This window comes from Ctenopharyngodon idella, chromosome 15 (genome assembly GCF_019924925.1).
Source record: "Ctenopharyngodon idella isolate HZGC_01 chromosome 15, HZGC01, whole genome shotgun sequence".
NCBI classification, from domain to species: domain Eukaryota; kingdom Metazoa; phylum Chordata; class Actinopteri; order Cypriniformes; family Xenocyprididae; genus Ctenopharyngodon; species Ctenopharyngodon idella.
This window is the reverse complement of record NC_067234.1, coordinates 28,422,754-28,437,268: the sequence shown is the minus strand read 5'-3', so window position 1 is coordinate 28,437,268 and position 14,515 is coordinate 28,422,754. Positions and strand designations below refer to the sequence as shown.

Sequence of the window (14,515 nt, the reverse complement as noted above, 5' to 3'; positions counted from 1 at the left end):
CATGCACACTGGACATGTGCGTACAAGTTTAAACAGTTGCCTCTTGCGCATGTAGGCAGCTGCAGTATTAAAAAAATGCTGAGTTTAACTGCACAATGGCTGCTAAAAATGACAAAGCCAGCAAAGATTGCAGGTCAGTCTCCATGTTATTGTTTACACGGTCGTCAAGGATACGCAGAGCGAAGGTGGGCAGCCACGCCATCGTTTTCAAAAGTCTCCGTTTACCCTGAAACGCAACCCTGGCATTTTCAAACTAAAATGGGGTCTGCAGCATTTTCAAAAGTCTCCGTTTTCGTGGGTCGATTAGTGTAAACGACAGGCGTAACCGTAGCAAAAGTTATGCGTTTTAAAACGAAAGTGCACTACTGTAAACAGGGCCTTAAAGTATTTTAATAAGTATTATTCAAGGAAATGGTCCGTAATAAAGAACAGCAATAATTTAGGAGCAGCAAGTGGTTTTCAGTTTTCTTGTTAATACTATATTGTTTGAATAACATTAGACTGTATTTACACTGGAAGGTATAATACCAATGCAGTATTTTTTTTGACACACATTAGATTTTCTTTGTCCCATCTAGGGCTGGGTGCTATGACAATATATTTTTCATGCCAATGATGACATAGTCTCTTGGGGTGTTCATTTAGTTTTTACCCCACCTGACTGACAATGTTAAATTAGAATTAAATTAAATTAGAAAGAATAAGTTGATGTGACCCATTAAAAATACCAAAGAACAGGAGGATTCACACATTGTCATATCACACACCTGCAGCACTTCTGTGAACGGAGAAAAACAGAATAAAATTTTATGTGTGTGTGTATATATATATATATATATATATATATATATATATATATATATATATATATATATATATATATATATATATATATATATATATATATATATATAAATAAATAATATATAAAATAAATAAATATAAAAAATAAAATTCAGAGGCCTGCTTATTACTGTCAAACTGTGTGTCTCACTTGAGTGCAGAAGTAGGTTGATGTTAAAATCTGGGTCAGCGGTCCCTTTTACACGTGTTCAGAGCTCCCGACAGGGGCAGCAGGAGTCCGTAACAAAACGCTCCTCATGGCAGCCGATAGGGTGGACTGAATGCAGGCTAGAATGAGATGTGTGCTGGGGGAAATAGAGCAGATGGAACACCTGATGAAATGTGTGTTAGCCCCCAAAGCTACTGTCAGAGGAACAAGGTCAGTAGCGTGTTTCCACTGTTGCCTTAAGCCTGTATGACCACTACGCATCTGGACTGCGCTTATTTGCATTCTTATTCAGACCAGGAGGTCTGTTATTGTGAATGACGAATATGTCTTTTTTTTTTTTTTTTTTTTTTTTTACTTCACAGATGCAAGGACTGTCTGGTTGGTAGATGCCTGCAGGCTGTCAATGCGTGGTATTCCTGGAGACCATCTTTAAGGAGAAGTGTTTGGGGTGAGCTGCTGACCGCCCTGCGAGTCGGACCCGGCGTCCTATCTCTGATCTCCTGCCAAGGAGACAGCAGTTGCTGCACACTCTACACCTGACCCCCATCCCCGCCCCGTCCCCGCCGCCACCATGGTGCTGTCACAGAGGCAACGTGACGAACTGTAAGTTCACCAACCTCCTGATCTCTTCTCACTGTGATAGAAAATGCATTTATCAATGTGTGATAGACATCATGATCTTTGAGTGCTCGTACCTCATTCAACTTTTGACCACAGTAAAGGACAGTATGGATTTATCAGGGAGTTTGACAGTTGAAAAGATCACTGGTTCACTGTCATGATGAATCAATGAGAAGGTGACTACAGGAGGTCTAGACAAAGCCTGGACATAAATGACCCTTTTGTGTCCCATCAGGATAGACGTCATTGTAATAGGTTCGAGAGAGCTTGTAACCACTGTGAGAAATGTTTTAGATACATTGACGCCATGTGCTGTTTTAATCTATTCACTGAAAAAGTGCTGTAATTTGGTCTGGTTATTGAGTTGTCTTGCAGTTGTTCGAGGATAAATATGTCCTGAGGTCCCGCACGCGGTGTAATTAACCTTCGAACATGCATGAGTTGGACAGATAAGAGCTTTTAATCATCAGTATGAGGTAATGAGGGAGAGATTAAAATAAGTTGAATATGTAAAGCTGTTTACCCCTCCTCCATAGCAGAGGCTGTAGCCTGGCTTTCAATGAACAACCTAATGAAGATATTGATTGCAGGAGCTTATCATTTGTTATCCTGACAAAAAGGTGAGAAATACAGATTTTCTTTCTGCGTTTGGCTGTTGATTTAGAGGGTTATGGTTAAGACCCTGATATACTCACTGCAAAGTTCTTTTTCATTCTTCGCTTAGAGGTAAAAAGAAGTTTGAAATATGTTTGCAGCGATATACTGTTAGCGAACATCCCTACGCAGCCTGCACTGCTGAGAGCGACGTTTAGATGGATATGTAAATATGTGCTGCTCTCTTTCCTTTTGATAACAAAATTAAAGCACAACAAAAATAACGGTGGTGAGAAAACAGCAGTCGAGAAAGCATCTGATTATAGAGAGGTGTGGATATGTTTGCATATGTTTTGTTTATTTTATATAGCACTTTATACAATAGATTTCTTTAAAGCAGCCAACTTTAAAGTATTAAACATTAAAAAACAGTGTCCGTGCCGATTTCAATTAGGATTGCAACTTTAGTTTTCAAAAAATGATATCTCGACATTTTCTGGGATTTTCTCGATAACGATAATTAGACGATATTTTGCTGAGTGTGTTTATTGTGTTGGTACCTTGGCAGGTTTTGGGCTGCTGTGGGCAGCTGACTCTTAAAGTTTTTGATATTCTTCATATTTTGTGCGTTGGTTAGTTCACAGCAGTGACTTGAATTAATATCTTTTTCATTAAGTTTAAATAGATTTTTACATTTTTAAGGGCATTTTTACCTTTATAATAACCTAACTAAATGTATGCCTCATCTTTTGTGTCAAATTCTTACTTTTAATAAATTCAATTAGAACAATAAGACACAGTAGGGCTGTTACCAATCAAATGAAATCAGAATCAACAAAATTAACCTTTGCAATGCAGAGGAAACACAAGCTCTGCATCTGAATGCCATTTAAATGCATTTACACACACTGTTTAATGCAGCTCAGAGCTGACAAATGCGTTTTAACTGCAGTTACAAATGCATAAATAATGTTTTGATGTTTTAAACATAAAATGTTGAGTATTGATATTTTGAAATTATTTAAAGAATAAAAAGATACTTTAAATGTGAAATTAAAACCGCCAATAGTTGGCAGCAAGTCAATGTTAATGAGTGAGTCATTGAGTGTCAACTGATTCATTCAAACGGTTGATTCATTCAGGAACAAATTGGCCATTTTAATGAGTGAGTCATTGAATCATTAATTGAAAAGATTTGTTCATTCACCGCCGTTTGTTGACGAGACGCAAATCAGTTCTGTGGCTTTGTTTGGAACTGTTTTCGTTGGCGAAATAGAGCGAAAACAGGCAATATTGTGTCTAAAAGTCACTAAATATTAACTTCTTGTTTATTGAACTGTTGTGTAAAATCAATATACTAATAAATCAATCAAAACTAGTGTGCGCACTCTAAACGCGCCAGCGTGCACACTAGTCTAACCTACTAGACTACAGCACGTAGTGTATTTATGCAGCTCTGTGTTTTTGTAAAGTGAGGGACATACTCGATAATTTCAGATCGCATATTGTTAAAACAACAATCACGATATTATTGCAGACGATACATATCGCACACCCCTAGCTGTAGTGTTACATTCTTAAAAATTAGGATCATAACATGATTTTTTTTTTTTTTTAATGGCTAAATAAAACCCTCCCACTTAATAAATGCTCCATTTTATGTGTATTTTCTGTTGAAGTTTAATGTTGGGATAAAAAGAAAAAATGACACAACTGCAGAATGAATGTTAACTTCCCACCCTGCATAAATTCTCTAGAATAAATGTGAACAGTGATTTTTAGACTGGCAGCAAATGCTGGACAGTTTTTGTGAATACTGATTGAATACCAGGGGGCATCTTGATGCATTACTGCTGGATTCATTAGTCAAAAGCAGAGGGGAAATGGAGGCAGTGACAAGCTGACCGCCTGCCTCAACAGTTTTCCTCTTTGACTGATTTCATACAGAACACATGAATTGAATCTGTGTTATTCAGGCTTTTCTCAATGCATAGAGCACAGCTGCTGGCCATACAGAAATGATACTTGAACTATTTAAAAAAAAAAAAAAAAAAAAAAAAAACTTTTCTGGAGCGCAGAGTTTATCAATTGTAAGATTTGTTTTCCTTGGCCCACTCTTTATATTTGATTTATTCAGTTTTTTTTACTTGCCTGGCTAGGTTTTTCTTGTAAAATTGACAGTCTATAAAAACAGTCTATTATATTCATTTTAAATAGATTTGCTTGTTTATTTGAAAATTAAGAATTAAAAAGCATTAGGAAAACTGTGTCAGGATTCTTGGTGATGTTTATCTTGGTCATACGGTTGCACAACATTTAAAAATGGCTTATATATAGTTACAAAATCATAATGGAGTCACTCATACAAGAGCACATTGTGTTGGTGCATTGAACGCTTGGCAGATTGAAGCCTGTGAGGGTTTGTTTTAAAAATAAACACACAGCACACTGCTCTGTAGACACAGAGTTGGTATAAAGAAGATGTGGGTATTTATGATGGAAGGATTGCTGTTCTCATGTTAACAGTGTCTCAGGAGTCATTGCTCTCCTGGAGCGAGAGTTTAACTCGCTCAGTGTGGGCTCATAGGTCAGGTCTTCCTATAGGAGCTAAATATTGCTGTTGACTCTGCGGTTGAGATAAAATGTGCTCTCAGTTTGCTCCAGGCTGTCTGAATTTGGTTGTGTTGCTTGTATCTTGTTATTTGATCTTGCCTTCTTTGGCTTTGGGATTTTATTCTAATTAAACACATTTGCAAGTTAATTGAGAAATGCATTATCTACACATAGCTGATCTAGTCTAAATAATGCTCTTTCTTATCCCGAACTGCAACTTTAAAATCACCTTAGCACTGAAATCTATCTCTACATCCATATAAGCTTCAACAGGGCCTATAGCGATTACTTAAACTAACTGCAAAATTTGGGAATTTCGAATGAAACAAAAATGCTTATTTGCTTATTTTTATTATTGCTCAGACCATCTCAGATTGGACCAGAAGTCCTTTTGCCCTGACGTAGTTTGCATATCATGCATTCTGAATGTAATACATTCTCTGTTCACTTTTTTTACATTCGCATAATTCCAAACATTTTTGGCCATTACAGGTTACCGTCTCTAAAGGAGGAGATGACAGCATTTCTCTACATTTGAAATGAATACATTAAAACAACAACAATACTACTTTAAGTTTTTTACCATTTATATTATTTCAATAAATAAGTGTTGTTGTTAATTTATTTAAATATTTTCAGGTTAGCACGGTTTCAAACAAAGTGATTAAAAAATACTTTTACATGTACTGGTCAAAAATAATTATTTAAATAAATTGTGTGTGGTTGTGTAATTTCATTGTGACCGCTGTAGGTTTAGTGTTGTGTTGTGCTGTAGGTGTGGCAGGTGTGTGCAGGCCTGGGCTCTGGAGACCACCTCATTTTTTGCCAGCCCCTGGCGAGCTCTGATGGAGCTGCCGCCAGCCAATCAGCAGGAATCCCATCACCAGTATGGATTTAATCTGCAGACTGGCACACAGAGGAGGTGACGGCCCTTCTGCTGCTCTTAGAGGCTTCACCCACAGATTTAGATGCTACCTCAGCATCCTTAGGGTCAGTCTAGACTTCATATTGAGATTTATTATGTTATTGTGGAGGACTGAAATAGGGTAATTGAAATGCCAACAATTTGAGATGTAAAGAAAAGGTTCAGGCAGGTGCTGTTTCTGTAGTTGTTTATGATTAAGAGATTCCTGAGGAGGAGCTGAGCAAAGCTTTACACACATAATACATGCATTAGTGCCACATGCAGTCAAGAGATTACTATGCCAACCGCCCCTCTTTCATACCGGCGAGGGAAGGTGAATGCGTAATCTAGTGCTTCCTCTCGACAGAGTGTGGAAATCCCTCTGCTCCTGCCTGCTTGGTGTGTGTGTGCATTCATGAGATTGTGCCATGGCTCAGGACTTATTCAAATGATTGTAAACAAAAACACAGCATTAGTGCTAAGACCCCGCTCTAGTCGTCTTAAGGGGTGTGGCCTCTGCGGAGCAACCCAAATCTCATTAACGCTTCTGTCAAAGCGACTGTGCGTGTGTATGTGAGACAGCTGGCTCAACACTCCCATGCTGTGCACACACACGCACATCCAAATGCATGTGCCCTTTACACACACTAGCTCAAGGTCTGCCGTCTCTGAACTGCCAGAACATGGAGCATTTGCAATTAACCTACATTCATCATATCACTAAAATAAGATTGTCTGTATGTTTCATTCATTTATTTGATTGGCTTTCTCCTCTGTAGTGTCACATTTTCTGGGTATAGGGTTTCAGTTTTCAGCATTGAATGATTTTCAAAATAAACAGGCCTTCAAGGTGTTCTGAGTGTTTAATCATGTTGCTATGCATCGACTCAAGTGTTTTAGTTTATAGCTAAGGCATTGCTTGGTGGTTGCTAGGTTCTATTTTATTAAGTATTTATCACATTTTTTTTATCAGGTTGTTGTGTAAATGATATTTTGGTAGTGCCTAGATATGGTTCAGGTCCTTCCTCCAATGCAAGTCTATGGCAGGGGTCTTCAGGGGTCTGTGGCATTATTTTATATTTGTTCATTTTTTTTATTTTTTAAAAGAACGATCCCTAATTGAGCAATATTGTGTTGTAAGCAATAGGGTAGGGCTGGGCGATAAAACGATAACGATATGTATCGCGATAGACACGTGATCGATATCAATAAAAAATGTGTTCGATATAACGTTCGATATTTTTTTTATTCTTCGTTGGAAGAAAACAGAGGTTGCAAAGCAAGTTTGGTTGCATTAACAAAGGCACTCGCTCTCTGGTAACCTAGCAACGTAGGGAGTGACACGCTAACAGCCAATAATGTAACAGTATCAAGTTTGGTTGCGCCATATCGTTGTCTCGTGCTGGTCTGCTGGATTCCTCTTCAGTAACCGGCGACTGATAAGCAGAAAATGAGTGCCGCAGCGAGCGAGGAAATTGTAAATAAAAGAGGAAAAGTCAGCTCGCCAGTATGGCAGTTTTTTGGATATTATAAATCTGACCGTAGTCAGACCAATGTCGTCTGCAAATTATGCAAGACCGTCGTCCCCGCCAAGACTGGTAATACCACGAACTTGATGTACCACCTTAGCTGCGCTCACCCTTTGGAGCACAGCCGTATTCAACCAACAACATCTGTAGCTGCAACACCGCACAACATTTTAATTATTTGAGTTTTCCATGGTTGTTGACATTTCTGTCTTAATAACTGAGGGGATTATGATCAGAGGAAGGTTAAGTTTAAAATAAAAATGTTTAAATGTAATATATTTTTCTCCTGGTCCTTATTTTAAATGGGTCATAAAAATATCAATAATTATCGATATCGACCGATATGAAACACTGATATCGTGATACAGTTTTCAGCCATATCGCCCAGCCCTACAATAGGGCTGGGTAAAAAATATTGATTTCTCGATTTTAATTGATTCTCGATTTTAATTGATTCTCATTTTTACGAACCAATACCGATTCTTAAATCCCAAGAATCGATTAGTCTAGTCTGTTTTCAGTTGATGAATGAACAGAACATTGTAGCGCTCTTCCCATCTAATAAATGGCAATAAGCTTTGTGCTTTGTTACTTTTGATATGAAACAGTCTCAGATTTCAAATTCTGTCCATTTTATTACGAAATTCAAAAAACCGTTTTGGCGCTGTTTGATGTGGCATGACAGATGGCTGTAACCTCAGATCAAGAGAGGCGGCAACGCGAAGAGCGCGTGAACTGCTTTAATACCAGTTACAGCGCGAAATAAACATGAATAAATTACCAAAGGTATGTTCAAAGATACAGTACAACTTACCGAAATCCGTATCCTGTCTCACGAATTAGCTCAATCAGTGTTTCAAACGCGAAAGACGTCAATAAAACAGCTTGTAAACATGTCACGTAACGTCACATTTACCTCAGAAACCATATTCAGTGACCATAAACTCATTAGTCAGCTATAAAACTGAACTCTAGAGAATAGCATTTTGCTAAATATGCACCATATTACACATTCGTTATAATTTATAATGTTCTTCAATATTTAATGCATGTTTGAATAAATCCACCATTTAAATAATGTATTTCAAAAAACGAATTGGAGTACAAATATAATTACATAATTGTAAAGTTAGTATTTTAACTTTATTATTATAAAAACTTCCTTAACTTCCACTAATCTAAGTGTTTGTATACAAATCAGTTAATTTTAATCTTCAATATTATAGTAATGTAGAACTGATTCCCATGTATTGTTTACAGCATTAGGTGAGAGATTTTTTTTTTTTTCCTTGAAAATTTGCCATGTACTGTTCCTTATATCCAAAAGAATCGATATCGAATCGAATTTAATCGAAATCGAATCGAATTTTGAAATTTGTGTCAATACCCAGCCCTAGTAAGCAATATAGTGTTGCTTACTGTAACCATAATGCATCGTTTGCTTACTATTTCTTTGGTTTGAGCATTAGTCTTATTTTTACCAATGCAGCAATATCTGCCTCATGCGTTTTTATATTGTTGTTTTATTATATGCTCTCTTTTTGATTTTAGTAAGATCCCTGTTCATATTACAGGCATTGTTTGACCTATTCACTGGCATGTAGTGTGGATGAAATTAATGAGGCTTTTTGAGGGCTGATAAGGTCAGAATGTTAGATATGCTGTGGTTTCTGCATTATTTCTCTGGGTTTTCTAGTTTTAGAGTCATCAGTTTTGAGAGCTCATTTGTTATGGTCCGACATTGAGTGAAAAGGTTTGTCTAGCTGGTTCTTACTGGAAACCAGTGTACAATCCACTTGGATGCTTCAAGAACACACTGTGTGCGCTTACTCAGCAGACTTGCAGCAACCTCCGTTTATGAGCCTTTTGTCATGGAATAATCAGCTCTCCTGTAGAATCCCTGGATAGAGACACAAAGAGAGAGTGCTGGCTTTGATGAAAGCCATTTTCTGTCGGCCATGTTGTTTCATGTACGGGCTAGCTGCAGGGGAGATCAGACTCTTTTTTTCTGTTTGTACAAAGGTTACCAACTTTCAAAGCCTGCAGAGGGACTCATTCTGCAGTCCTGTGATGCCATGTTCTGATACATGATGGCAGATGGATAATAAGCAAAGCAAATCCACGCACCAGAAGCAGTCAGACAACATATACCCACAGGGGCTCATCTGAGTCTGATAAGACTGTTTGTTTACTGAGGAGAGATGCACTGGGTTTGTGGAGTCGATGTGGGAGGGGTACGGGATGCTGTCTTGCTGGCAGTGGTGATGTGGATCCGGAAGCAAGCACTTAGCGGAAATGATGTTAGAGCGAGATGACTCTCCTCCAAAAAGAATGAGGTAATGCTGCTCATCTCTTCTCCTGCAGCCTCTCTCCTTACTCACTTTACACATTACACATTGCACACAGATACTGCCACCGCCCTGCCTGAGATTTATAGTTTGACCTTTAATAACTTGCTTTCTGGTCCAGAAACAGTTATTAAAGATCAAATGCATCAGTAAATTAGCTATTAGTTATATATAGTGTGAAATTTGTTTTATTTTTCCCAAATTCCCTGTTTTAGTTTGAATTTTTCTGGGTTGTTTTTAATGGTTTAATTGAATTTTAATAATCAAAAATGATGTCTTATCAATTGAATTAATAAAACTCTATTAAATTTATTATAAAAAAAATGAATTACATTTGATGTAACTAAAGAGATGGAACAAAAACAACAAAATACTGGAGAATGCAATACAACAGACGTCCGCATTGACGAGCACTTGTGTGATAGCAGCAACTTTAGTTTAAAAGAATGCAAAGACATTTTATAAGTTGTAACTTCTGGAGAAAAATAGCACAGACACTGGACAAAGATGAAATGTTCTAATGGGCGTTTGTTGTCAGCCTGTGTTTGCACACGTTATCAAATGGAGTATACTTTGAAAGGCTTCTCGTTCGACGGTATGCATAAAAAGCGAAATATACTTTGGGCATTAATCTAATGAATGCATAATGCTTTAATAATTTTATTCAACTTTTAAAATATAATCAAAAAGAGCAATTTCTTTCATTTTTTGCAGAGTGCTGCACAACAGAGATTTACAGTGGACTAAAAATTGTATGATTGCATGATAATCCTTAAATGTTTTAATAAGCTTTTATTATTATTACTTTGAGTACAAGTACATTCTACTGTACCATAGTAATACATTTTTATCATAATTTCTTCAAGGCAAGTCAAAGGTTTATTTTGGTGGGTTGTAGTGATGACCTCGGACTTTCTGTCTGTTTCTAATGATAGTTTTTTCAAATGAAATGGGGAAATTCTGGTGAAGTCAAATTTTAGAGCAGTTGTGGTTCATGTAGAGTGTCCTCATATAGTAAGATTGCAGATGCTGAGAACACCACGAGCGTGACGTCCAAAATTTGCGAACTTCTGTGACATTCTGTGTTACACCGTAAATTCCATTTTTATGGTTGGTCTCTGCAATTTCATCTGCATTTTCCACAACCTGGCCACTGTCAGATATTATAAAGACTCATTTTCTCAGATGAATGACTTAACATCCATTTTTATTAAACAAGATACATTACCAGGCCATTTTATTGTTTTGTCGCAAAAATTTTTACATGTCCAGCATATAATCCTGTTTGAATGTATAAATGTGCCCATGTTGCCAAAAATGCTGTCTAGAAAGGCAGCTCTGCAGATTTTGAGACAGTCTTTGGTTAGTTTGAGGAAACCCTCTCTTAGGCCTGGGACACACTAGACGATTTTCAAATCTTAACCGATTTTAAAACTCTGGGAGACCACAGACATAATGACAGTTTCAACCGATTTTTAGCATTATAATCCTCTGAATGCACACACTAGATGATTCGACTGGACTGTGAGACCATGCACCTGTTGATTGTAGGAACGGTTTCACAGTGAAACGAGATCTCACGGAGACTTGTGAGATCAAACGTGACTCGAGAAGAAAAACAAATGGAGGACAATCAACATTGTCAGCTGGCTTTCCTGGAGCGCATTCAGTAGAAAAAAAAGAATATGGGCAGTCTTCTTTCTCAATACTCCATTTTCGAGGCATGTTTGTGGCTGCCAAGTTTCAGCTAAAGAAGCGTGCAACATCTGGTAGGTGACACTTGCTCACTCTCATTGGCTATCATGGGTATCACGTCAGAGGCAGCCCGATCAAGAGTCGTAACGTGTGATATATTTACGATATGAGATCGGGGACGCTCCGTCTCGATCGGGAGCAGTTAAATAATCATAATGACACCACACAATAGAGGATGTTTTGGACAAAATAATTTGCGACATACCTTGAATCGGGGCCCACCCCTCCCCCCAATCATTCAGGGGTGCAAATCGGGCTTAAAATCACGCTTAAAATCTTCAAGTGTGTGGCCAGCCTTAATTAAGAGTGTCTTCTGTTCCTTGTCTTCAATCGCCACTTTGCTTCTCTGCCTGCTCCTCGGTTTCCATGGAAACCAGCCCAAAGCTATGAGCACTCATTTGTTCACAGTCGCTGCGTCCGAAATCGAATACTTCTCTACTATATAGTACGTGAAAAACAGTATGCGAACAGAGTAGTATGTCCGAATTCATAGTATTCGAAAAACAGTAGGCGAAAAGTACCCGGATGACTTACTACTTCCTGCGAGATTCTGAAGTGCGCATACGACGGACACTTTACTATCCCATGAGTCCCTGGGATAGGATTTGTGAATGGAGTTGAAGGGATGTAACTGACGCTGGTAGGTCATGTGACGGTAAAAACATAGCGGATGTAGTACGTCCGAATTCATTCATACTACACGCATTCACACTATATAGAACGTACTTTTTCAACGGTCGCGAAGTAAATTTAAATTCAAATGTAGTACCTACTCTACAGTACGCAATTTCGGACTCAGCCAGTGTCTTCTTTCCTTTGCAATTTTCAGTACTATTTCCACTTTTTATTGGGTTTCGACTGTGCAGCTAGCAGTATCGCAAAACATAGTTCTTGTAGTTGGCTTTAATTGGAATCTCTGGTTTGAATGATATGTTCAAAAGTGGTTGGGCAGGTGAGTGACTAGTATGCACCTAAGGGTCTAACAGTCATGGCATAATGGGACCTCATTACCTCATAATGGGAACTAATTTACAGTAATTTGTTATTGTTAAGAGACACTGTGCTTACTTGTTTACTTACACCAGCACTGATCTTTGGTACTTGTCTGTCTCCATATCATCCATGATGAAACACTGAAATGTCATCTTGTGGCCATCTTAATGATAAACTGAACATAATACTTCATAGTAGAGGACTTGCCTTTGTAGCTCTTCTTTTTTCAAGCATTTTATTAAATGCTTCAAAGAAGCTCGTAAGCAGAGTTTCACGTGGGCTGCTTGATGTGTTTTGTCAGATTGCACTTGCTGTTCAGTGATTTTCAGGATTGTTTTTCTCCAGCACATAACTTACATTTACAGTTATATTCTTAGTTATATTCTTGTCTGTAAATGTTATGAGTTCCAAAGAGTTTCCATTTTGGAAAAAAGGCTTGTTGTAGCAACAAAAGAGTCACGCTAAACTTTCAAAGTCTTCACTAAAAGAGCAGGCTGGTAGTTTAGTTCGAAATAGGGCATGAACAACATGAAAAACTGGTAACATGAAAGCTGTCATGTGGACCCAGGAGCGCACTGGAGTACCGAACCTGTTGAAGGTGGTTTGAGTTTAGTTGCACTGTAACTGTGGAGCATTATGGGTGAATGTGAAAGCTCGGACTGTCACATAAAAAACGCATTCTAATAATGTGCATAAAAATGCCACAGTATATTGGTATAATGACCTCCCTGAAGCATCTCACACAATTGCATTCACAAACATCAGGCATCCGGATGAAAAAGAACATGGCAGCTTTTTTTGTCTGCGCACTCTGAAACGACAGTCATTTATGATGTAGAAAAAAGAGCTACAGTTTGTTCACTGATTGCAGCAACTTCCATTTTTATTACAAATAATTTGCGTCCGTTTCCCATGAAGCGATGCACACATGGTAAACCCAAGTGTCGTTCACTTTGTTGAGCATAATAGCACCAAATGAATTAAAAACACAATATTTAGGCCTGCGTCCTCTTTTCTGTCATTCGTCATGCATGTTTGTGATTTAAGATGAACGCAAATGCACCAGGTTTTGATAGAATCAAGTGAGTGTAAAACCAGACCAATGCCCCCTAATTCATTTTCATACAATGTATGTTTGAGCATTACATTTAAAGGGATAGTCCTCCACAAATGATTCTGTCGTTATTTACTCATCTTCATTTCGTTCCAAACCTGTATACTTTTTTTAATATATAATTTTGGACTGACTGACTGATAAGTAAACATAATTTTCATTATTGAGTGAACTACAGTTGACCTTATTTAATTGAAATCCAAAATATAACGCTAGTGCTGTACATAAACTGGGAAAAAAACATGTTATCAGACGTTTTAATTATTGGTTAAAATTGAATTTATTTTGCTGTCGTTCAGCTGTATGATGGCAACATGTTTTGCAAAATTGTAATTGACTGCTGTATACAATACACGGAATGATTCACAGTATTCGGGGCTTTCACTCCTGCATTTAACTGTAGTTGTCATTCCTAAAACTTTCCAGAATGTACATGGCCATAATCATCACTGTTTTGTTAAACTGCTCTGTTTGACTAACAAAGAAGCATTGTTGTTGAGCTGTGTCTCTAGGAAAGGTATCTGTTGAGCATGTCCCACTCAAAGCAGAGTAGAGTCACACACACATATATCCCCTTCAGCATTAAGCAGTGTGTAGTTCATTCCTGCCGTCTGTCACATGAGAGATAACCTCATGCTAACCTTGACTTTAATCAAAGCACCCTAACTGTCATAGACTGCAGTAGATATGGTGCTAGTGCTCTGTCACTTTATTGTCTGCCCCTTTGTGAACTGGCCAATTCACCAAATAGGTTACACACTGTATATATAATCATATCATTTATCTCCAACCATGCCACACCCAGAGTTTTTCCTCTGCCTGTATGTGCTGTTAGACTCTTTGTTGTCTGGTCTTTAGATATTATAATTCTTTTTGTCTGTCTTGATTTTGATCTTGATTTAAGAGTATATGTGCACAATGAGGCTGTCTCGCTGAAACAGCATTTCCATATTGGGCTGTGGATCCTTCTGGCATCACAATGCCAGGAAGAGTTTGGACAGCAGAGTGGCATCTCTGACAGCCTTCTTTGTC

At 37.9% G+C, this 14,515-nt stretch overlaps 1 protein-coding gene across 2 annotated transcripts in view; it reads left to right on the top strand.

The window, feature by feature from the left end:
• The window catches only part of pafah1b1a (platelet-activating factor acetylhydrolase 1b, regulatory subunit 1a), a 39,869-nt gene that overhangs the window by 5,287 nt on the left and 20,067 nt on the right, over positions 1-14,515 (top strand). Inside the window, exon 2 of one of the 2 annotated variants that reach the window (XM_051863461.1) lies at positions 1,375-1,615. In XM_051863461.1, the coding sequence (XP_051719421.1) occupies positions 1,584-1,615 (32 nt within the window). In that variant the 5' untranslated portion in view covers positions 1,375-1,583. Of the gene's footprint in view, positions 1-1,374; positions 1,616-9,403; positions 9,610-14,515 lie in introns of those variants that run through there. The other variant, XM_051863460.1, reaches the window with a different exon arrangement.